A 26,151-nucleotide genomic window follows, 5' to 3' on the forward strand; every position below is an offset into this window, starting at 1 on the left:
TGGGAAATTATGTTCAGCATTGTCCATTCCTGAGGGCTGCACATTTTCTGTATCCTTTTCTATTTTGTCACATGACACCATTCCTACAAAAAATGTCTCATTTAAATCAGTGTCCTCAATCACATTGACTTGTTGCCCTTTCTTTGTTTTTACTTTTGAAAAGCATTGTTTGGCAAAGTGATTCTTTCCATTACATTTTGTGCACATTTTGCCAAATGCTGGGCATTGTCTTGACTGGTGCTGGTAACCACAACGTTTACAATTAAAAGTTCCATCCTCCGATTGCTTTGCATTTCTGCTCTGCCCATGTTTCTTCCCCTTGTAGGACACAGTACCGACAGCAACATTATCACTTATTACAGTCGCATTATTATTAATTTCACTGAAAGTCTTTGCATGCTGTTGAGCTAGCTCACTGGCATGGCATATTTTCACAGCTTTCTCCAATGTTAGTTCAGTTTCTCTCAACAAACGTTCCCTGACCTTTTTATCATGAATACCAAACACAATCTGGTCACGAATCATGGATGATTTCAGTTCAGAGAAATTACATGTCTGTGCTTTCAGTTTCAGATCGGTCACAAAGCTATCAAAAGTCTCATTTTGCTGCTGTGTCCGTGAATGGAACACGTACCTCTCATAGGTCTCGTTCTTTTTGGGAGAACAATGTGTATCAAACTTCTTTAGCACATCGTCCATTTTTTCCCTGTCCTCCTCTTGATCAAATACAAATGTATTAAATACCTCTATTGCCTGCGGGCCTGCAACCATGATCAGCAACGCTATTTTCCTTGTGTCTGGCTTCGTACCGAACCCGATGGCAGCAATGTAGAGTTCGAATTGTTGATTGAACGTCCGCCAATTGCAGTCGACATTCCCCGTGAGTTTCAAACCCTCCGGTGGCTTCAAATTCTCCATGTCACGTTTCACAATATTCAGCAGATATTACCAATCCTGGTACCATGTTATGTTCATAAATAAATAGACGTTTTCATTATGAACAGCTAGCTTGAGCTAGTCATTTATTCAGCCATGTGGACTAGTGTACAGGCATCCATCTTGACTACTGCCTTGTGGGTAGCCCACTACTAAACATACAGCTCCACCTAGCGTACCATTCTAGAATGACATGTTACTGATCATTACACTATCCATCTTCAATATTCCCTCTGATGCAGCGTCTTATCAAAAGCCTTTTGAAACTCCATATACACAACAGCCACTGCATTTGCTTTATCAATACACTCCATTATTTCCTCAATGAACTGTAAGAAGTTTTTGACACTCGACTTGCTTTTCACAAACACATGCTTGTTGTCTTTAATTAACTCATGTTTTTCTAAGTAAGTATGAAATTTATCCCATATTATCGGCTCTAGAAACTTACCCACTGCTGATGTTAGCTGGTCTATAATTACTTTGTTTATCCCTTTCTTGCTTCTTGAATGGAGGAATTACATTTGCAACCCGCCAATCCTTTGACATCCATATCCATGAATGTTTGAAAGTGTTAGATCCGTGTATCTTGATGTTGTATCCTTCAATAATTAGACAACAAGACTGCAGGGAACGATTCAACAGGTGTTTACTCTAGAACTAATTGTACAGATCACTACTCAGGGTTTATATACAGGTGTGGTCACTGCCGGTACTACAGTATACAGGAGCTGTAAAAAGTAGTTCTCCCCTTAAAGGTACATACATTACAATTCCTCCCCTTTTAGATTAACAGTACCATAACACTCATTTAACAATTAAATATCAAACTAATTACAATTAACACTTTTAACATGCAACATTAGCTGAAAATAGTCTATTTATAAATTCAGTCTTTGGGGAGGCTTCCTGATCCTTTCTGGACAGCGCCTTTCCCGAGTGTCTTGCTCTTGGTGCGGAGGTGATTCTGGCCCCCTGTCATTGGTTGGTTCATCAGCTTCCGATGCTACTGTTTCTGGGGTAGATGCTACCTGTACGTCGGGTTCATCACCAGGTACGTATGGGCGAGACATGGGGTTGACTCGTTCCTGTGACTCTAGGATCTGGTCAGCATGGCGTCTCACAATGTTCTCCCCAACATCCACTGTGTACATTAGTGGCCCCTGCCGTGTACATATCGTTCCTGGTTGCCATTTCTCTGTTCGGTAGTCGCGGGCCAAGACTGGTTGCCCTACATTGAAGCTCCTTGTTGGCTTCTCATTGATGTGCTGGAATTGCTTATTCTCAACATCTCTTCGTACATTTGGTCTGAGCAAATCCAGACGAGATCTCAACCTTCGGTTAAAGAACATCATGGCCGGGGCCTGGTTGGTGACTGCATGTGTCGCATTTCTGTAGGCTAACAGGAAATTGTCCACCTTATGCTGCAGTGGAATGTCGTCATCGCACATGGCCTTTACTGCTTTTTTAAAGGTTTGTATGAACCTCTCAGCCAATCCATTCGTGGCTGGATGATACGGGGCGGATGTGTAATGCCTTACCCCATTCCTTTTCATAAATCTTCGAAACTCTTCGGACACAAACTGTGGTCCGTTATCAGAGCAAATCTGCTCTGGCAAGCCGTTCCTGGCAAAAATAGTCCGTAGGACTGCAATATTTTTCTCCGTGGTGGTGGAGGACATTTTGATCACCTCAGGCCATTTCGAGTGCGCATCCACGGCTATTAAAAACATTGAGTCCATGAATGGACCAGCAAAATCAATATGCACCCGTTGCCATGGAGATGAGGCCCACTCCCATGGGTGTAGAGGGGCATGTGGTGGTGCATTTTGCACCTTCTGGCATCCTGAGCAGCCCTTTGTCAGGTCCTCGATTTGCTGATCGATCCCCGGCCACCACACATAAGCCCTAGCAAGGCTTTTCATTTTCACCCCTTCCAGATGACCTTCGTGAAGCTCATTGAGCACTCTCTCCCTTAACTTGGGTGGAATTACCACTCGGGACCCACACATCAAGGTCCCCTGGCATACTGACAGCTGTTCTCTTCTGGATGAGAATGCTGGCAACAGTGAGTCGCCATGTGCTGGCCATCCCTTCACCGTCAAATCATATACCCGAGACAGTGTCGGGTCATTTTGGGTCTCCTTCTCTATACCCGCGTTAGTTACTGGCAAGCATTCAATTATAGTCAAATGAAATATTTTGACAGGATCCACTGCTGGTGCTTCCTCCGCAGTAGGCAGTGGCAGGCGTGATAGTCCATCAGCGTTTCCATGCTGTTTCGTGCCCTTATACTTGATTTCATATTGGTGCGCCCCTAGAAAAAGGGACCATCTTCGTAGCCGTTGCGCAGTCATCACCGGAACGCCCTTCTTTGGATTAAAGATGGAGACAAGTGGTTGGTGGTCAGTCAGCATGGTGAACTTCTGCCCGTGCAGATAGTGATTGAACTTTTTCACTCCCCACACTAGGCTGAGGGCCTCCCTGTCAATCGGGGCGTAGTTACGCTCGGCTGAGGTTCGTGACCGAGACACAAAGGCTACTGGCCTCTCCGAGCCGTCCGGGAATTTGTGCGACAGCACCACTCCAATGCCATAGGGTGATGCATCACATGCCAACCGAATTGGTAGTGCTGGGTTGAAATGAGCCAACACCTCTTTTGATGTGATCAATGCTTTGCTCTTCTGGAAAGCTCGCTTACATTCGTCACTCCACTTCCATGGTACCCCCGTTTGCAGTAGGGTGTACAGTGGGTGTAGTACGGTAGACAAATTCGGCAAGAACTTATGGTAGTAGTTCACCAGCCCGAGGAACGACCTCAGTTGTGACACATTTTCCGGTGCTGGAGCCTTGACTACTGCCTCAATCTTATCAGGGGACTTATCTAACCCTTCTTTATCAATAACGTGGCCACAATACGAGATCTGCTTCTGGAAAAACTCGCATTTGTGGCGATTAGCTCGGAGCCCATATTCCTTCAATCTAGTGAGCACCTGCTCCAGGTTGGCGAGGTGATCACTGTCATTTCGCCCGTGACCAGGATGTCGTCCAAATAACACTGGGTCCCTGGAATCCCTTGCAGGACTTGTTCCATTGCCCTTTGCCAAATAGCCGGAGCTGATGCTACCCCGAACACCAGCCGATTGTATTGGTAGAGACCTTTGTGAGTGTTGATCATGAGGTAATGTTTCGAGGCTTCTTCTACCTCCATTTGCAGGTACGCCTGGGCCAGATCAATCTTAGTGAAGCATTTCCCTCCCGATAGCGAGGCGAAAATATCTTCAATCCGCGGAAGCGGATATTGTACAGTGTGAAGGATTGGGTTCACTGTCACCTTAAAGTCCCCACAGATGCGAACCTTCTTTGGTTCCCCAGGCGTATTACTCAATGACCTCTTCATTACAGGAATGATGGGTGTAGCCCACTCGCTCCAGTCCACTTTGGACAGTACTCCTGAACATTCCAAACCTTCCAGCTCTGCTTCGACGGCTGGGCGGATCGCATAAGGTACCGGTCTGGCCTTAAAAAACTTTGGGCTTGCATTTTCCTCTATTTTGATCGTCGCTGTTATGCCTTTTAGTGTTCCGAGTCCCTGCTGGAACGCTTCTTGTGCGTCAGTTAGCATTTTTGACAGTCATCTAGGTGTGATGTCGTCATCCTTTTTGGCATCTACAGTCAGTGCTTGTATGGAATGCCAATCTAGCTGTATCTTCCGGATTCATTCACGTCCTAGTAGTGGTGGTCCTCCATCTGGCAATACATATAGGTCCATTTTTGGTGTTTCCTTGCCGTTATATATAACGTTCACCCTTATTTTTCCTTTGGGGTAGACTTTTTGCCCCGTGTACGTCTACAAGACAATCTTTGTATCTCTCAAGGGTATATGTGAGAATAGCCGCTTGTCGTCCCTTCAGTTTATGACTGTTAGGGCTGATCCTATGTCCAATTCCAATTTCACTTGGACTCCTGCTATCTTGAGCGTGACCCAGATAGTTTGGTGATCCTCCATTTTGATTACCTTATGTAATTTCTGACAACCCAGCTCCTTGCTTCCGGAGTCTGTATCACTTTTCTGTTCATCTGAACTACTCTCCGTCACCTTATGTACCTTCTTCTCCTTCTCCTGTGGAGATTTCTTGCTGCTGGTTTTCTTTCCCGACCTGCAGCCTCTTGCTATGTGTCCTACTTTTCCACACTGTCTGCACACTTTGTCCTTGAACCAGCAATCATTATGGTCGTGTGTTGTTCTGCCGCAGCGATAGCACTTCACTGTTCCGTATGACATTTCATTTGTGCCATATTCTTGTGGTCTCCGTTGTATCTCTGCCGCACCCCGTGCTGCTGCTTCGTGTGATACTGCAATGCTGAAAGCCTTGTCCAGCGTAAGATCCTTTTCTGTTATGAGCCGTTTCTGGGTTCCTTCACTTTGAAGCCCACACACAAACTTGTCCCTTAAAGTATCTGCTCGTCCCGTTCCAAACTGGCAGTGTTTCGATAGCTTGCGCAGTTCCGTTAAATACTCAGCATTACTTTCATCTTTATGCTGGTTCCTTTTGTGAAACTTAAATCTTTCTGCTATCGGCAGCGGTGTGGGGTTTAAGTGGTCCTGTAGGATTGACACTATGTTTTCAAAATCCTTTTCTACTGGCTTCTCTGGGGTTACTAGGTTTCGTAGTAAGCCATACATTTTTGCACCCATTGAATTCAACAATACCAGCGCTTTCTTGTCATCTGGCACTTCATTCGCCTTGCAGTATACTTCTATACGTTCGACATATGTCGTCCAATCTTCGACTTCATTGTTGAATGCTGTGATACTGCCACTCTTGTTAGACTGGCTTGAAATGGCGTCTCCCGCGCTTTCCTTTCTTCCCCGCTGCGGCTTAAAATGGCGCCTCCCGCGCTGCTGCCAACGCCGCTCTCGGCAGTCCTTGTGGCAAACGGCGACGCCCTGTGGGTTTCGTGCGCTGCTCCTGCGCTGCTGCCAATGCCGCTCTCTGCGGCCCTCGTGGCAATGGCAGCTCCTCGCGTTTTCCTGCGCGCCTCTCCCCCCGTTGACGCTGCTCGGCCCTTGAACACCGGCTGCGCTCTGCGCATTTTCCTGCGCGCCTCTCTCCCCCGTTGACGCTGCTCGGCCCTTGAACACCGGCTGCGCTCTGCTCTCTCTCGCCTCTCTCCCCCGTTGATGCCGCTCGGTCCTGAACACCGGCTGCGCCCTGTGTGCTCTACCCTCTCTCTCTCCCCCGTCGACGCTGCTCGGCCTTTTTCTGCGCCGCTCAGTCGGTTCTAGCCGCCGCTGTCCGGGAAGGGTCTGCGCAGTACCTGTTGCCAGCCCGTTTCGCTGGACCACCGTGACTGGAAAGCCAAGCCTGGCTCTTGACAGCCTCCCCTGCGATGCTCAAATCTCCGCTGGATGACTGGGGGGTTGCCCGTGGTCGACGACCGTGCTTCTGGACTCGGCCTTCTTCCACTGTTCTCCAGGAGCGAATCCCTGGGAGGTGATGCAGAGTTGCAGGTAGGTTCGAATCTGCTCGTCGCCAATGTTAGATCCGTGTATCTTGATGTTGTGTCCTTCAATAATTAGACAACAAGACTGCAGAGAACGATTCAACAGGTGTTTACTGAATGAGGGTTACTCTAGAACTAATTGTACAGATCATTACTCAGGGTTTATATACAGGTGTGGTCACTGCCGGTACTACTGTATACAGGAGCTGTAAAAAGTAGTTCTCCCCTTAAAGGTACATACATTACAGAAAGATTATAGTCAGAGCCTCTGTTATTGCCTTTTTGCATCTCTGCTACATTATGACAAAGCAACAATAGAGTGGCTACCTGTGTACACTGTTAAAGCCTATGTCAGAAAAAAGAGAACCTAATTTTGAATAAAAGTCCCCTCCTGAATAAAAACAATAGATTCCCTAGAGTGATTACAGGACTGTAATCTAATCTTGGAATTCAAAACACAAAATACTTATATCTTAATTCACTCATCCAGAACAACCCTACACTCCCCCATTGTAGCATCCAATTGGGCGTGAAATTGGATCTCGTTGTGCCTGTCTTCTTGGTGGAAAACAGGTGCAAAGAGGGCCAACTTAGAGGCCCAAACAACATCGGAAACATGTCCAACGCCATATTGGATATGCTAACAAGGGGCCTAATGCCTGTTTTAGGACCCAAACCAGAAATTGGTTTGCCCTGAACGCTGCAGGCATTGGGCCTGCTGCGTTCAGGATTACCTGGTTTACATGCTCCTCCCGGTTCCACATTAAAGCCGTGCGCCGTTACTGACCAGCGCTCACTCCCCTCCCAATTTCCTCCCCCTCCTGACATAAGAACATAAGAACATAAGAAATAGGAGCAGGAGTAGGCCAATCAGCCCCTCGAGCCTGCTCCGCCATTCAATAAGATCATGGCTGATCTGATCCTAACCGCCAATCTACTATCACTGAACCATCTCCTGAATCTAACAGAATTAGACACACGAAATAGGAGCAGGATCAGGCTACATGGCCCCTGGGCCCGCTCTGCTACCCACAGGGCCATGACCGATCCGAACCTAGACTCATGTCCAAATTCCTGCCCGTTCCCCATAACCCTTAATTCCCTTTACTTCTAGGAAACTGTCTATTTCTGTTTTAAATTTATGTAATGATGTAGCTTCTATAGCTTTTTGGGGCAGCATATTCCATGGACCTACCACCCTCTGAGTGAAGTAGTTCCTCCTCATCTCAGTTTTGAAAGAGCAGCCGCTTATTCTAAGACTATGCCCCCTAGTTCTAGTTTCACCCATCATCGGGAACATCCTCCCCGCATCCACCCGATCCAACCCCTTCACAATCTTATATGTTTCAATAAGATCGCCTCTCATTCTTCTGAACTCCAATGAGTAGAGTCCCAATCTACTCAACCTCTCCTCATATTTCCATCCCCTCATCCCCGGGATTAACCGAGTGAACCTTCTTTGTACTGACTCGAGAGCAAGTATGTCTTTTCTTAAGTATGGACACCAAAACTGTATGCAGTATTCCAGGTGCGGTCTCACCAATACCTTGTACAACTGAAGCAATACCTCCCTATTTTTATATTCTATCCCCCTAGCAATGAAAGCCAACATTCCATTGGCCTTCTTAATCACTTGCTGCACCTGCATACTAACCTTTTGAGTTTCGTGCACCAGGACCCCCAGATCCCTTTGTACTTCAGTACTTTCCAGTTTCTTGCCATTAAGATAATAACTTGCTCTACGATTTTTCCTGCCAAAGTGCATAACCTCACACTTTCCAGTATTGTATTCCTGTGTTCCTGCCTCCCTTGACCAACACCAGTTTGCCTATCGTGCAAACAGATCAACGGAGGATGCAATCACAACTGCTCTACACTCGGCACTGAATCACCTAGATGGTAAGGAGACCTACATCAGAATGCTGTTCATAGACTACAGCTCAGCATTCAACACTATCGTCCCCAACAAGCTGGCCACCAAACTCCAAACTCTTGCCCTGAACACTTCCCTCTGCAACTGGACCCTGGACTTCCTAACAAACAGACCCCAGTCTGTCAAATTAGGTAACCACACCTCCCCCCCCGACCCTGAACACGGGGGCCCCACAAGGATGTGTGCTGAGCCCCCTCCTCTACTCCCTCTTCACCCACGACTGTGTGGCTGTTTATGGTTCCAACACCATCATCAAGTTTGCGGATGACACCACGGTAGTAGGCCAGATCACCAACAACGATGAGTCAGCCTACAGGGAGGAGGTCCAGCATCTCGTGAAGTGGTGCGCTGATAACAACCTGGCCCTTAACACCAAGAAAACAAAAGAAATCATTGTGGACTTCAGGAAGTCCAAAGGCGGAAGTCACACCCCCATCCACATCAATGGGGCTGTGGTGGAAAGGGTGGACAGCTTTAAGTTCCTCGGAGTCCACATCATGGAAGACCTCTCCTGGTCCCTCAACACCTCCTCCCTGGTGAAGAAGGCCCAGCAGCGCCTATATTTCCTAAGGAGGCTGAAGGGATGTAATCTGTCACCCCTGATCCTCTCTAACTTTTACCGCTGCACTATAGAGAGCATCCTGACAAACTGTATCACAGTATGGTATGGCAGCTGTAGCTACTATGACCGGAAAGCCCTGCAGCGGGTAGTCAAAACTGCCCAACGCATTACCGGCACCCGGCTACCGACCATAGAGCACATATACCAGAAACGCTGTCTACGGAGGTCACGGTCCATCATCAAAGACCCTACCCACCCCAGCCACAGTCTGTTCGCCCTCCTGCCATCTGGGAGACGCTACAGGTGCATTCGCACCCGTACGACCAGATTTAGGAACAGCTTCTTTCCCAGGCTGTCATCCTACTGAACTCCACAAATAAACTCTAAAGCCTGCACATCTGCCAATGCACTTTATTATGGTTATATTTATGTTAATATACTGCAAGCCAAATGTATGTTGAACGTTTAAATGTCTTTATCCAAATGTACACTCTCGGGAGCCGCAAGCCTACATTTCGTTGTACTGCACTGTGCACTAACAATGACAATAAAAGTTGATTTGATTTGATTTGATTGATTTGATCTGCCAAATCTCTGCCCACTTACTTAGCCTGTCTATGTCCCCTTGCAGGTTTTATATGTCCTCCTCACTCACTACTTTCCCTCCCATCTTAGTATCATCTGCAAACTTTGATATGTTACACTCGGTCCCCTCCTCCAAATCGTTAATATAGATTGTAAAGAGTTGGGGACCCAGCACTGACCCCGGTGGAACACCACTAGTTACTGATTGCCAGTCCGAGAATGAACCATTTATCCCAACTCTCTGCTTTCTGTTAGATAGCCAATCCTCTATCCATGCCAGAATATTACCCCCAATCCCGTGATTTTTTATCTTAAGCAATAATCTTTTGTGTGGCACCTTGTCAAATGCCTTTTGGAAGTCTAAATACACTACGTCTACTGGTTACCCTTTATCCACCCTATATGTTACTTCCTCAAAGAACTCCAGCAAATTTGTCAAACATGACTTCATAAAACCATGCTGACTTTGTCCTATTAAATTATGATTATCCAAATGTCCTGTTACTGTCTCCTTAATAATGGACTCCAATATTTTACCTACCACAGATGTTAGGCTAACCGGTCTATAGTTTCCAGCCTTCTGTCTACTGCCCTTTTTAAATAAGGGCATTACATTAGCAGTTTTCCCTTTGCTGATTCCAGGGAGTTTTGGAAAATTATTACCAATGCATCCACAATCCCTACCGCCACTTCCCTCAAGACCCTAGGATGTAAGCCATCAGGTCCAGGTGATTTATCTGCCTTGAGTCCCATTATTTTACCGAGTACCACTTCCTTCGTGATTTTGATCGTGTTTAGCTCCTCCCCCCCTATAGCCCCCTGTTTGTCCAGTGTTGGGATATTCTTAGTGTCTTCTACTGTAAAGACTGATACAAAATATTCATTCAGTGTTTTTGCCATCTCCATATTTCCCACCATTAATTTCCCGGTCTCATCCTCTAAGGGACCAACATTTACTTTAGCCACCCTTTTTCTTTTTATATAACTATAAAAACTCTTACTATCTGTTTTTATATTTTTTGCTAATTTACTTTCATAATCTATCTTCCCTTTCTTAATCAATCTTTTTGTTACTTTTTGCTGTCTTTTAAAGTTTACCCAATCCTCTATCCTCCCACTAGATTTGGCTACCTTATATGCCCTTGTTTTTAGTCAAATACTATCCTTAATTTCTTTACTTAGCCACGGATGGCTGTCTTTTCTTTTACACCCTTTTCTTGCAGAAGGGAGTTTCATCTGGGAAACATACAGGAATGGCACAGTAGGCCAGAGAAAGGGCTCCAAGGTTCTTAGACACAGCACTGGAGGCCTTAGTGCAGGAGGTGGAGATGAGGAGAGAGGCCCTGTTTCCACAGGAGGTCCTCTAGACAGACATTGTGAAGGCAATGGGAGCAGATAGCCATGAGGTCAATGCCAACAGTGTTGCCCCGAAGACCTGGATGCAGCGCCGGAAGAAAATCAGTGATCTCACATGAGTGGTCAAGGTCAGTGAATGCCTCTTCAAATGCCATATCCCACAAACTGCACTACTAGCCTCACACACTGTTCTATTCACCACACCCCCATTACTCACCTACCAACAATTTCTATTAATCATGACTCATACCGTACATTCATATGCTCCATCTCACCCTCACACACTTACCATTGCTGCAAGTCTCACACCCATATCGCACACCTTGCACACACTGCCAGCTATTTAATCATGACAGCCATATCAGCCAAACACATCGAACCACACTCACTGACACACTTCCCTTTCTCTTGCAGGACAAGGTGGCACACAATCGTAGACAGTGGCAGCTAACGGTAGAGGGACAAATGTGCCTCCCTATCTGACCCCGCTCAAGGAGACGGTGCTAGCCATAATTGGAGCAGCTGTGACTGACCGTGGCCAGCGGCAGTGCTGAAACCTCTGAAGATGATGGTATACTCATACCTACTCCTTCTCACATCCCACTTCCCCCTCATTCCACAATCTCTCCTGACTTACAAACTGCAGATGTTGTAAGCATGCACCTCTTGCTTTCCCCTCCCCCTCACCACAATCCTACCCATGTACCTTTCTCATTCGGCGACCCAAGAAATCCAACCTGGCCAGGCAGTGATGCAATAGGAAGAGGAGAGAAATGATGAAGAAGAAACACCGTCACTTCATCTGACAGTCGCAGCTAACAGCTCAGATACTGGAACTGCGTGGACTTTAGAGGATAGCTTAGAGGCAGGATCTGCACATGGTGAGTCACCAGGTACGGGTGGCCTGCAGTCAGGGCAGGGGGAAAGGGTAGCGCAGGTGCCAGTTCCCCGGAGGGCGAGGTCGCACACAAATTCTGCTGCACAGGACTCGGGTAAGGACTTTGATGGGGCGCCCTACAGAACAAAGTTGATGAGTATGCACAATGAAATGCTTGGTGCATTGGCAGGCCTGCCAGAAAGCTTGAATGCAATGTCAAGGAGCATGGAGGAGTCCAGCTCCAACCTTGCACAGAGCTTGGAGACCATCCTTTCCAGCATGGAAGGGGTGGGCAGATCCATTCGCGCACTTTTGGACCCAACCAGCATGCAGCATCTGATGGCCGATGTCTCAGCTTCCATTGTAGCACAAGCAGAAGCAACCCTACATCTGAGTGCTGCAGTGCTGAAGCTCAGACTGAAGTCATGCAAGCTCAGCTTGCTGTCATGCAAGCTCAGCTTGCTGTCACGCAAGCACAGACTACTGCCATCATGGCTGGGTTTACGTGTGTGGAAAGGGGCTTGCAGGATGTCCCAGCAGTTCATCAATCTGTCCTTCAGCAGATTACTAGGATTGCTGAGGCACCGCCTCGGAGGAGTGGCAGTGGCTCCATGGTGGATAAACCAGCTGTCCTCTCTTAAGATGACAGCATTCATCCTCCCACCACTGCCACTCTGCCAGTTCCCTTGCTGTTGCCTGTCAGCCAGAGCCAGACTGCTACCACCCATGCCGAGGTGGTGCAGTCCGAAGCTGGGTCTACTAGGCCCAGACTGCTCAAGGTCGTCCTGCAAGGCCATTTGCAATCTCCCCCACTGAAATTCAGCAGCCTACCACCAGCCATGCTGCAGCCACTGGGGGGTAGCACTGCGTAAGAGCATTAGGACAGGCAAAGGCACACTGAAGACAGGCACTAAGGGAATGCACAAGGCTGATTAGTTGACTTTTGAATGAACTACTGTAATGGTTTGATTCATAAAATTGGTTTGGAATGTTTGTTTTCAGGTGGCTTTTATTGTAGCATTGTGACCAAGAGGATACTGTGGTGGTCAGTAACAGAGGGAAGGTAAGGTGTGGGACTATTGATGAATGTGGAATTGGGGTTGCATTCACTGGTACCACAGTCGGATGAGTCGAGCACATACAGCCGGACAGAAGGGGGCTATCTGGGTTGCCTCCTCCCTTCTGCTTCCTCCTTCTCCTCTGCCTCCTCCTATTCCTCTTCCTCAGCTGGTCGCCGTATGCTTAGTGGCAAGTGCTGTGCCCTCTTGATGGCAAGTTTGTGGAGCATGCAGCAGACCAGGACAAATCTTGAGACGCGCTCTGATGAGTAATGCAGGGCTTCTCCAGAGCGGAAAAGTCAGTGGAAGCGTTTTTTAAGGACGTTAATGGTCTGCTCTATCAGATTCCATGTGGCAGCATGGCTTTCATTATATGCATGCTGCCCACATGTGCATGGGTTATGCAGCAGAGTCATGAGCCAGCCGTTGTCGCTCAGCAGCCACCCTCTGGTTTGTCTTGTGGCTCAAATGCTGATGATACAGCAGACTGCCGCAGAATGAAGGCATCAGGGCTGCTGCCAGGATACCAAGAATTGACTTACATGATGCACTGAGTATGGTCACACTGCAGCTAGATATTGAGGGAGTAGAATTCCTTCCAGTTGAGCTACATCTCCAAATTGAGATGTGGCGCCCGCAAAGTGACATGTGCAATCAATTGCAACCTGCACTGTGGGGAAGCCTGCTATCCTGGCAAAGCCATGTGCTCGCTCTGCCTGCTTCTCTCTGGCAAGAGAAAAGAAAATGTATTCAGACCTCTTTACATACATACTCACCTCCCTTATACAGGAGTGTACGGCGGACTGGGAGATGTTACAGATGTCGTCTGCTCCAGCCTGGAAGGAGCCCGACGCGAAGTGGTCACCTTTATAGCCACTGGCAATGTCATCCTTGACCTGCACTGAGGCTGAAGGTCTGCCTACAGCAGGTGGCAGATTTCAATGGGCACCTCCTTGGTAAAATGGAGACATCACATGCACTGTTCCTCGCTGAGGTTGAGCTAGGAGAATTGCTCCCTGAAGACCCTGGGTGGATATGGACTCCTGCTGAGAGCCCTTTTCCCCCCCCTCCTCCTGCCTCTTCTAGCAGCTTGTCCTGCTCTGTGTTGCCTCTGCTCATTCTCCCTGTCACGCTGCAGGCAAAGGGGGATGCAAACTACTGCACCTATGTCTGGTAACAACTGATCTGACCCCTTACAAGTCAGTATCAAGTCCTTGAGCACATGCCACACCACTCCTTGTAGTACTTAGGCAACTTTAAAGAAGTCTAGAAAGCACCAAACACTTCTACAAACTCAGCAGCAGCTAGTAGAAATCATTCAGCAACTAACCAGCAAGTAGGTGATGATCCCTTAAAATAGCGCTGGTGGGGGCGGGGGGGGGGTCCTTCCTGCTGCTGAACGCATGTTCAGCTAAGCGAGGTTAAGAGAGGGTGTTAGCTGCAGTGTTGAAGTCGAAAACGTCAGCGCTGTCGTCTGTCACGATCTGCATACGTCCGCCACACACTCCCAGCACCGATGCTAACGCCTTCACCAAAATGTCGTTCGGCACGGCCCACATCAGAAGTGTGTGCGCACTGCTCAGATGCCATTTTTGAGCCAAACTAGCACCGGTAGCGCCCAAACAACAATGCACTACGCAACCGAATTTTTAGCCATAAATGTATTCCCATGATTTTCGGGCCATGTCTGCCCCATTCCTGCCAGGTGGAAGGAGTTAAAATCAATCCCTAATCTCTTCCAATTTCATTCTTTGCTATTTCAAAACAATTTATGGAGTACGTGTGACATTACTCTTCTAACCAGTACCTGCTGTTTTCTATCCTTCAGCCAATCCATCTCCGACTCTTCCCTTCCCTTCCTTGACTTCTCCGTCTCCATTTCTGGCGATCGGCTTTCAACAAACATCCACTACAAGCCCACCGACTCCCATAGCTACCTGGACTACACTTCCTCCCACCCCGCTTCCTGTAAGGACTCTATTCCTTTCTCCCAGTTTCTCCGTCTCCGCCGCGTCTGTTCTGAAGATGCCACCTTCCATACTAGTGCTTCTGACATGTCTTCCTTTTTCCTCAACCGAGGATTCCCCTCTACCGTGGTTGACACGGCCCTTGACCGTGTCCGTTCTATTTCCCACACTTCTGCTCTCACCCCTGCCCCTCCCTCCCAGAACCACGATAGGGTTCCCCTTGTCCTCACCTTTCAACCCACCAGCCTCCACATTCAACGGATCATCCTCCGCCATTTCCGCCACCTCCAACGTGATCCCACCACCAAACACATCTTCCCCTCACCTCCCCTTTCAGCATTCCGAAGGGACCGCTCCCTCCGCGACACCCTGGTCCACTCCTCAATCACCCCCTACAGCCCTGCTCCTTCACCTGGCACCTTCCCGTGCAAGCGCAGGAGATGCAACACATGCCCTTTTACCTCCTCCCTTCCCACTGTCCAGGGCCCCAAACACCCCTTCCAGGTGAAACAGCGATTTACTTGTACTTCTTGCAATTTAATATACTGTATTCGCTGCTCACGATGCGGTCTCCTCTACATTGGGGAGACCAAACGCAGATTGAGCGACCGCTTTGCGGAACACCTCCGTTCATTCCGTATGGGTGACCCTGAGGTTCCGGTCGCCTGTCACTTTAATTCACCGCTTCACTCCCACTCTGATCTCTCTGTTCTCGGGCTATTGCATTGTTCCAATGAAGCTCAACGTAAGCTCGAGGAACAGCACCTCATCTTTCGATTGGGCACTTTGCAGCCTGCCGGACTCAACATTGAGTTCAACAATTTCAGATAATTATCCCTGCCCCCATTTTTCATGCAGTATGATTTTTGCCATTCCCATTTGCAACATTTTATCTTTCCTGCCTCTTACAAAAGTACAGGATGTTCTTTCTATTTCTTCCTCCCCTCCTAACCCCCCCACCCCCTGTCTCTGCACCTGCTTAATATCTGTTACATCTCCAGCTTCTTCCAGTTCTGATGAAGGGCCCAGACCTGAAACGTTAACTCTGTTTCTCTCTCCACGGATGCTGCCTGGCCTGCTGAGTTTTTCCAGCATTTTCTGTTGTTATTTCATCATACCCTAGCTTTGCCCTGAATCTTCACAGCTATGAGCTTAATTTCTAACCTTTCATGTGGAATTTTATGAAATGCCTTTTGGAAGTCTAAGGGCTAGATTTTCAGTCGCTTGCGCCAGCAGTTAGCGCCTTAAGAGAAGTGATTTCCGGGCGCTATGCGTGTAGCGCCCGGGCGCAGCGCAGTTTGCGCCCCGCCCCAAATTAAGTAGCCCGTTAGCGCCGGCGCAAAGTTTAGCGCCCGCCCGGATGCGCGCGCAGAAAATGACGTCACATCCTCGTGCAACGCCCTTTGGCCGCCCCGATTGCAAACTTCAGTCGGACCGCCCCATTGTGCGGCGGGCGGCCGGAGCGTTTGGAAAAAGGAACGCAACACAACCAGCGCGGGCCCCGGGGGGCGCTAATTAAAGGGAACGTCCTCTCCAGTATAAAGGCCATCCTTTTTTCAGAAAACAGTCTTGTGCAACGCATTTCTGGAGACACAACAAGGAGGATAGCTAACTGGTTTCAAGCAGCAAGAGCCAGGTATTTTTGGACTCAGGCCATAGCGCTGCAAGTGGCCATTTGGAAATTAGACTGTTTGCCAGGATTTGATGGGGGCTGCATGGGGTGCCAACGCGCAGCTGCAGCGCCATGTCCGTAGGGCTCGCAGACACATTGTGAGAGGGGCAGCCCTGGCTAGAGGCAGAGGGGGCTACAGGCGTCGGCCACGTAGGCCTTACCCAGTCAGGCTATACCGCCAGCAGCGCTCCTACCTAAACATGAGTGCTGCGCGATGTGTTAGAAGGCTCCGATTCCGAAAGGAGGTGATTGCAGAGATCTGCCACCTGCTTCGCCGAGATCTGCGGCCAAAGCTCAGGTGCAGGACGTCTCTGTCGGTGGAAGTGAAGGTGACGGTGGCATTGAACTTCTATGCCACCGGTTCCTTCCAATACGCTGCTAGGGACATAGCAAACATCTCCCAGTATGGCGCGCATCGCTGCATCCGCCACGTGACCGAAGCACTGTTCAGAAGGAGAAGCCAATTCATCTCCTTCCCCATGGCCCTCGAGAGCCAGCATCAGCGCGCATTGGGATTTGCCAGACTCGGGGAATTCCCCTTGGTGCAGGGCGCCATTGACTGTACGCATGTGGCTTTGCGGGCCCCTCTGGAGCATGGCGAGCAGTATCGCAACAGGAAGGGCTACCATTCTCTGAATGTGCAGCTGGTATGTGACCACAAGCAGCGCATCATGGCAGTCAATGCCAGCTTCCCAGGCAGCAGCCACGATGCCTTTATCCTGCGGCAGAGTACTGTGCATGACATGTTCCAGGCACAGCCTCCCCCAAGAGGATGGCTCATCGGGGACAAAGGCTATCCTTTGTGCACCTGGCTCATGACCCCGCTCCGCGCGCCCAGGACCGCTGCTGAAGAGGCCTACAACGAGAGCCATCAAACCACCCGCAACATCATCGAGCTAACTATTGGGGTCCTCAAGCAGCAGTTCCGCTGCCTTGATCACTCCGGAGGAGCTCTCCAGTATTCGCCGGACCGGGTCTCCCAATTTGTGGTGGTTTGCTGCATGCTACACAACCTGGCTATCCGCAGGACTCAGGCACTGCCACCTGACGTTGGACCAGCACCTCAGGAGGAGGAGCAGGAGGAGCATGAGGAGGAGGAGGAGGAGGAGGAGCAGGAGTACGTTCCCAGGAGGGAGCGACCAGGGCCAAGGGCCGCACGACGCCACCTTATTACACGGTACTTCTAAGCCCCCTGTCAGGGAATGGCCAGGGGCCATGAGGGAAGATGAATGCAGCCGCTCCGCAAGCCCTCAGCCGGCGAAGCCAACAAACACTAAGAAGAACAACCATGGAGACTGCATGAATAAAGATAATTTTTTATTTCACAAAAATGAAAAGCCCTTCCCACATGAATCCCCAAAAACAATAAACGGGCCCCACAAAAAGCCCAACAAACGACTCACTCCCACAAACTGGGGAGGAGCCACTCCACCTTTATTCAAACCGGGCCTCAACGTCGGCCTAACGCAAAAAAAGCCCTCCAAAAGCACAACCATGGGCAAAATAAAGATGGCCACCGCCATATTAAAGGAAAGCTGCCCACACCCTCTACTGAGTGGCCCGCGAGGGCGAGACCTTGGCCAGCATTTTGCCTCCCCTGCCCGGCCTGCTGCTCCTTCGCAAGCTCTGCCCAGTGGCTGCTGCGAGGCTGGGGGAAGGTGCCTGAGGCTCAGATGCCCTTCCGCCAGATGCCGCTGGGGGGCTGCCTACACGGCGTTTGGGCCTCGAGGGGCCGTCTGCTGAGTGGCGCACCTGAGCCTGGCCACCATCAGCTGCAGCCGCTTGCCCTTGACGCCCCAGAGGGGGAATGGCGGCGACGGATGGCGCAATGTGGGCCAGCTGGCGTCTGGGATGCGCTGGCTGGTGCTGTGGCGCGGTGGCACTCGGCCGGGCCCGCACTGCAGGATCCGCAGCAATCAGCCGACGGGCGGCTTGCTGGGATGGTGCAGCGCGGCGCCTGCCCTGGCGATGCCTGCCTGAGACAGCGCGTGTGGCAGCAGTGAGTGGCCCTGTGGTCCTGGTGTGCGCGCGCATCACATCCGCCAGGGTCTTGACGGCATCAGTCAGCAAGCGGCCACTCGCGGCAGTTGCTGCCCCGAACTCGCGCACACTGGTCGCCAGTGACTCGATGGCCTCAGGCATGCGCCCCACCACGCTCATGAGCTCCGTGTGGCGCCGGTCTGAGTCGTCGGCCATCTTATCCAGCTTCCGCACCTCCTCCGAAGTGAAGGTGTCCGGACTGGAGTCGCGACTCTCCCGCTGGGGAGGAGGGGGCCGAACTAGGGGACCCTTGCCGCGTTGGTGACGGCGAGTGTGCCGAGCAGCAGCACTCCCCTCTGATCCTTCCCCCGGGGGGAAGGCCGCGGGCCACGCGCACGGCTCCTGGGTGGCTGGACGCCACTGGTCCCAGAAGCTGCATTGCCCTGCGACAGTTCCTCCAGGCACTCGTCCAGTGAGGAGGTGTCAAGCATTTCCTCCTCTCCTGCGGGACGTGACTGTTCCCCCGAAGGTCCGGCTTGCTCCTCCTCCTCCTCCTGGTCGGAAGTGCTGTCACTGACAGCTTCAGGGTCCTGGTCGTCACCAGCTGAAAGCAGGAATGCACAAGAGTAGCTTCAGAGTGAGGAGACGGCGTCAGCGAGGGAGTTAGGACTGGTGGGATTCAGCGCATTGGTGGGACAGTGGCAAAGGAGGTAGCTCGGATGGGCCAGTGCGACGCGAGAGGGCCAAAAGGCGAGGTCCTTACCATTGCCGGGCAGTGGAGGGTCGGATACACCGCACGCTGTGGGGACAATCACACGGGCTCCCATGAGCACACACACGCGCTCCTCCAGCCGAGTGAGCTTCTGCAGCTTGGCGCGGCCACCCCTGGCACGGGCCTGGCGATTAAATGCTACTTTAGCCTGCAAGAGAAAGGACGGGCTGTAAGTGCGCAGTGAAGCCCTGATGTAGTGTGCACTGCCTCCCATGGTGGAATAGCTTGGACAGAGTGAAGCCCTGATGTACTGTGCACTGCCTCCCATGGTGGAATAGCTTGGACAGAGTGAAGCCCTGATGTAGTGTGCACTGCCTCCCATGGTGGAATAGCTTGGACAGAGTGAAGCCCTGATGTACTGTGCACTGCCTCCCATGGTGGAATAGCTTGGCCAAAGTGTAGAGTGCCGAATGGCCATTTGATGCTCATGACTGTCCCAATGCTGCTGGCTGAGGGCTGGCCAATAGGACTTTCAGGTCCCTTTGCCCATCATGTCAGGTGTACATGCAAGAATGAGGAGGAGACTGGAAAGGCTACTCACCTTCACAATCCTGGTCAGATCGTTGTATTTTTTACGGCATTGTTTGTGGGTCCTGGGGGCCTCGCCGGTGAACGTCACCCTCTGGGCGATCTGCTTCCAGGCTTTGGTGTAGTCATGGTGGGTTGGATTCCTCCCACTCTCTGGAAACAAGATCTTGCGCCTCACCTCCAGAGCTGTGACCATTATGTCCAGATCACCCTCTGAGAAGCGCAGGGCACGCTGACGGGCCTTCTCTGGCGTTGCCATGACTCCCTGGGGCTGAGCAGCAGTGTTGAGGCCTCTTTGCAAGGCTGCAGTGTGCAGGGCGTGGCAGCAGACCAATTCATTCCTTCCCCCTTTAAGAGCTGGTCGGCACCACGGGGTCTGCTGTCAGTGCAAAAATGACCGCACCCGTGCTGCGCCCCGCCTGGGCGCTATCCCTCTGGACCGCCGGCTTAGCGCCTAAAGGTAGGAGTGGAACGCCTCTTTTAGCGCTCCACCACTCTCTTAGGGCGAAGCCACTGAATTTCCGGCAACGGGGCGCTACTTTGGGGCGTGCGCTAACTTCGGGCGGGCGCTAAGGTTAGCGCCCCAAAACTGTCTATACTGAAAATCTAGCCCTAAGTACCCGGCGCTGTAGGGCTTACCACGGTAAACTTGGATTGTCACTTCCTCAAAGAAATCAAGTCAGGCAGCATCTTCCTCATCTAAAGCCATGATTACAGCTATTTACTAGGTTATTGTTATACAGATAATCCTCAAGTTTATACCTGAAAATCAATCCATTAGTTTACATGGAATTGAAGTAAGACTCCTCAGATAATGAAGCAGTCCATGCCCACATGCAACAAGACCTGGACAACTGGTAAGTGGCAGGTAACATTCGCGCCACAGAAGTGCCAGGCAATGACTGTCTCCAACAAGCGAGAATCTAACCACCTCCCCTTGGCATTCAACGGCATTATCATCGCCGAATCCCCCACCATCAACGTCCTGTGGGGTCACCATTGACCAGAAACTTAACTGGACCAGCCACATAAATACTTTGGCAACAAGAGCAGGTCAGAGGCTAGGTATTCTGCGGCGAGTGTCTCATATGGCTCCCCAAAGCCTTTCCACCATCTACAAGGCACAAGTAAGGAGTGTGATGGAATACTCTCCACTTGCCTGGATGAATGCAGCTGCAACAACAGTCAAGAAGCTCGACACCATCCAGGACAAAGCAGCCCGTTTGATTGGCACCCCATCCACCACCTTAAACATTCACTCCCTCCACCACTAGCGTACCGTGGCTGCAGTGTGTACCATCTACAAGATGTACTGCGGCAACTCGCCAAGGCTTCTTCAGCAGCACCTCCCAAACCCGCGACCTCTTCGCTCCAAGAAGGACAAGGGCAGGAAGCGCATGGGAACACCGCCACCTCCAAGTTCCCCTCCAAGTCACACACCATCCTGACTTAGAAGTATATCGCCGATCCTTAATTGTTGCTGGGTCAAAATCCTGGAACTCCCTCCCTAACAGCACTGTGGGAGTACCTTCATCACACGGACTGCAGCAGTTCAAGAAGGTGGCTCACCACCACCTTCTCAAGGGCAACTAGGGATGGGCAATAAATGCTGGCCTTGCCAGCGACGCCCAGATCCCATATGCGAATTTTAAAAAAGTTGCCTGTATCTGTTTTGTCATCTCTTTTGAAAATGGGTACCATATTAACCTGCTTCTAATCTACTGGTACCTCCCCATTGAGTCCCTCATAATAATTGTCAATGACTCATAAATCTTCTTGCTAGTTTCGCTGCACACTTTGGGTTAATAGAATAAATGCAACTATCCCTGATGACTTATTTATTTTAAACTATTTCAGCTTGTCTAAGATTTTGTCTCATTTATTTTGAAGCCTGAATTTTGCCATGGTACTGTTTTTGGGGGGGAAGTAGTGTGGAGGTCATATTGTTCATGTCTTCCCTTGTGAATACTTGCAGAAAAAAAGCATTCAGAATATTTTTTATCTTCTGCTCACTCCTCAGTTTCAAGTCAATTTACATTTTTTATTATTCTCAACTCTTCTCTGACAGCAATAGAGCAAGCAGGCTTTGCTTTTACTGATTATGGTGACGATCCATTCCTGTAATTGCTTAGGTGTCAGTTCTTTCACTTATTTAATTGTCATATCTCTTTTATAACATCGCACTATGTTTACGCTTATATATGCTTTAAATGGAGTTGCATTGTCTCAGTTGCTTGTAAACAGATATGAATCAGCCACTTTTATGGTCTCAAGCATTTGAGTAAAGAAGGATTTTATTGACCAGTGTAATTCCTTTTTTTTTAGTTATCTAACTGGAATGATACAGTTTCTGAAGAGACAGAACTAAAAGATTCCACAGATGGCGAAGAAGATTGCATTGTAATAGATGGAATAGAATTTAAGACTGGGAAGTGTATTGAAGAAATCACAAATCAGCTGAAAGAGATTGATGTACTCATGGCTGAGCTAGAAGGGTGCATTTAACATAATTTTTAATCTTTGCTTCTTTTTAAATGAGTTGCAGAATATTTGTTAAATTTAATTTAATGTCTACATTTTCCACAATGTGAGTTTTGGAGCACATAGGCCAGCTTCAGGTTTCATTGACTTCAGTTTTTTTTTAAATGGTTAGTGATTTGTTTTTTGCTTCTGGTAATAAAATTTACCTTTTATGCATTCTTCTCTTCTCTCCCTCTCTATGCTGAGGCCCTCTCCTTCATATATTCCACCAGGGGGTCCTAAAACATTTGTTATAATACTGCAAATTATAATAATACCATGCTATATAGTTTTGGAAAACTGAAGTGACAAAACACTATTGTATTTTTTTTGTTAAAAATATAGAAGTTATTTTTGGTCATGTTTGCACTTTTAATTTATTTTCATTTTTGTTAATTCTCTTCATGTGCCTGCCATTTATGACATTGTCTCTCTATGTTTCTGTCTGTCTATTCACATACATATACATCTGATTGGATCTTGATTTTTTAACACTTCAGTCCACCATCCTGGAGTTTCATCATCTGCAAAATTATTTGAAAATTACCAGGTTGAAAAAGATTCCTATGTCTCTCATTTCATAGCTGCATTCTTGGCGATCCTGGGGGAGCAGTGGGCTGGAGTTTCTTTTCTCGGCCCTGGAGGAGCACTCAAAAATAAAAACTCAAAAATTCCTGGGCTGTTTTTTTTATCGGCCTCCAGTTATTTCTAAGGATGGTTGGTAAGTCCACCCAAAGCCTGGTACAATGTACGCACTGCCCATTTGTTCCTGGAATTTGAAATTGAGGTCCTACAACTGGCGTGGGACCCTGATTTGCATATTTAGGCAGCCTTATGCCTCTTTTCAGGCAGGTGGGCTGTTTGCCCATTTACAAGCCCGCCTGAATATTGCAAAAGGCAGGCCTTGGCAGCCAAGGTTCTCCCCCACCCCACCGATTTTCAACTGCTGGCTGCCAATTTTTCAGATGCAAAATAGGCGACCGTGTGTTGAACTTCTACTCCAACGGGAGATCATTTTGACTTTGGGTGATAGTGTAAAATGAGCAATATCAGACCTCCCATCTGTTATGAAAATTGGGAGATATGTGTAATGGACAGCTGAATGAAATTACCCCCATTGTCTCCTCAAAGGACAGCTCCACAATAATTTTCCAGGTAGAATTTGCACTCACCCATCATATGTGGTCATGTTTATAGAATGATTACTATATTTAATGCATCTTTTTCTTCCCTGCTTGTTCTCTTTCTGTCTGCCTAGCCTTTTTATGAGCAACTTAACAACTATATGTATTTCAGTGTGTGTACATAACTGAGACTGATAAAAGATGTAACTTGTCATCGACCAGGATATTTGGTATACCTGTTATACCTCCATCTCAGTGCTGCAGTGTGTGTATCCCTAAGTTGTACAGTAGCAGGTAGCTTTTATCACTGTTGTTTAATTCATTGAGAAAAATAACAGATGATAGCATTGGCACATTACTATTTTTTCTTTTCCATTCCATGTTTCTGATCCTCTCTTTTTCTATTCTTCTATCCTTCCCCCCTTCATCACATTTTTCTGTACTGATTATCGCCATGTCTCTGATGATTTACATACCTTCTGATCATTCTTCTTACCCACTCATGTACCTCCTAGTATCCCTGAGTCTACTAAGGTGCTTTCAAATTTCCTCTCCCTAGCCAGCTAATCTATTATCAAATTACTCCCAATAAATCAATATGCATTGATAAGCACTGCTGATTCCAGCTTTTTTAGTGTCACGGGGTCAAGGCAATAGCTGCTGGCTTTGAGTCCAACTGCGTGTTACCCAAAAATAGACCTCCAGTCCCAATTCTCAGTACTCTTGGATCCCCAGGTCTGAGGGGGCTGGTAGCGTTGATACCTACTTGCTCTGGGCTCTGCTATATTTGGGCCTCATGAAAGCGGAGACTCAAGAGAATGAGGCAGGTGCATTGGTGATGTCACTCCCATCTCATTACCATTACATTTACATGCTTGTACATGCTCCAGGTGCACGTGCTCCACTCTACTATGGAAAACTTCCTAGAAGTGTGTATGAAACAAAGGGGATGGACACGGCACCAAATATTTCTGCCCCTTTTTCCTCTGCATTGTTCCTGGGAAATAAGTGTACTCCAGGTGCAAAGCAGAGAAAAATGAGCCCCAATGAGTTTAACATCAGATGTCACGATAGAGTGGCAATAGCCTGGTATGTTTATTCCTGCTCATTCCTGCTTCTCATTTTCATTAATTTCAATGGTTTGTGATTGGTACAACTTTTTCAAACAAACCTAGAAAACTTTTGCAGTCTTCCTTTAGCCCATTACTGAATGTCTTTCCATGCAGTAATATTTAGTGTTCACATGTCATGACCTTTGATTGACAGTTTGAATAGCAAGTAAATAAATTATTGTTTGTTTTCATTAAATGACAATATTTATTCATATAATCAATCCATCATTATAATACAAATGCTACAAATATAGTATACCAGAAATTAAGAAACAGTTTCTTGTGAATTGTTTTGAGGAATACCTTATTTGAGCAATCACAACATTGTCAGTTCTGATTTATACAGTAATCTAAATGTGCCTTGAAAATTTGGAGGTCATATGTTATGGTAATCTCCAGGCTGAAGGTATAGAAATTACAATATCAAGATTTCTAAATTCCATTTTACTTGACCTGAAGTTGTATTTTTCATTTTGAAATATAAATGTGTTTGTTAAACTTTTCCATGTTTATAATTTAAATGGATTATATCTCAATTCATTAATCACTAGTGTTTTAGATTTGCACACAAGTTGAAATTTCCATAAATTGGAAATCCGAGGCCCACAGAAAACATTATAAGTAACAACACTAGATCCTGTGGAGTTAACTGAAATGTGACAGTAGCTAAGTTCTGTTACTGGATGGAACTTTTTGATTTGCTAAGGACATCTAGTGCCAGAAACCGGTATTGCAAAATTACAATATAAAGCTCTGTGGCGGTACCACCGGTTGTCCCTTACATGGATATACATAATTCCCTTTAACTTACCTTACTGTATGTGTCTGTTACTATACTCAGGCTTCTCTCCTGTACTCTGACGTCATGACGTCAGAGCTCGGAACCTTTCAACAGTAGAGCTCGGAACCTGCTGGCAGTTGAGCTCGGAACCTGCTGGCAGTTGAGCTCGGAACCTGCTGGCAGTTGAGATGGGAAGCTTCTAGTTAGTCCTCGTGGAGTCCCCGCTGGGACAAGACCTATACCACGGTGCTCCTACAGTCAGCCATCTTACCTGCTATCTTACCTGCTGTAATTAGCCTGTTCCTGTAAATAGACAACTTGTTAATAGTTCGTCGAAGTCAAACTCTCTTATTTAGTGGCGATCTACACGAACCGCTACAGCTCACTTTTTCAAAATTCCTGAAAACATTGGCCCTGATATTTACGGGGAGGCGGGAGAGTGTGAGGGAGGCCAAAAATGACCAAAGAACCCGACAAGGCCGGGGACACAGGTCCTGCCGAATTTAACGGCAGGACCTCATTAACAGTTTTTTGACAAATTGACAGCCTGGTGGAAGGGAAGGAAAACCAGCGGAAGGATGCTGTAGCCAAGGACCCTTGGGGTTGGTCCTTGGCAGTCGGGAGAGGGGAAGTTCGGTCATCACGGCTTGGGAGGGTGGGGGGGAAGAAATCGGCTATCGGAGCTGGAGAGAGAGGCCATTGGGGCAGGATTGGGGGAGTTTGGCGATTGCGGCAGGGAGCAGAGAGATGGGGAGAGAGGCCGCGATCAACAGGGCGGAGGCCGAAGGCTCCCCTGAGGGGCTGGGGGAGTACTCCTGCGCCTCCTGGCCCACAAGGAATGCTGTAAAAAGCTCTTGCCTTGTGTAGCTGGCAGCTCCCG

General features: G+C 48.4%; 1 protein-coding gene across 1 annotated transcript in view; it reads left to right on the forward strand.

The window, feature by feature from the left end:
* The window catches only part of LOC147117522 (zinc finger CW-type PWWP domain protein 2-like), a 139,642-nt gene extending 114,650 nt beyond the window's left edge, over positions 1 to 24,992 (forward strand). Inside the window, exon 6 of the mRNA XM_085988575.1 lies at positions 22,060 to 24,992. Within this exon, the coding sequence (XP_085844701.1) occupies positions 22,060 to 22,239 (180 nt within the window). The 3' untranslated portion in view covers positions 22,240 to 24,992. The remainder of the gene's footprint in view (positions 1 to 22,059) is intronic.
* The last annotated feature ends 1,159 nt before the right edge of the window (positions 24,993 to 26,151 follow it).

The sequence above is a fragment of the Somniosus microcephalus genome, chromosome 5 (assembly GCF_052327205.1).
Source record: "Somniosus microcephalus isolate GS21.2 chromosome 5, FLI_Smic_1.0, whole genome shotgun sequence".
Classification (NCBI taxonomy): domain Eukaryota; kingdom Metazoa; phylum Chordata; class Chondrichthyes; order Squaliformes; family Somniosidae; genus Somniosus; species Somniosus microcephalus.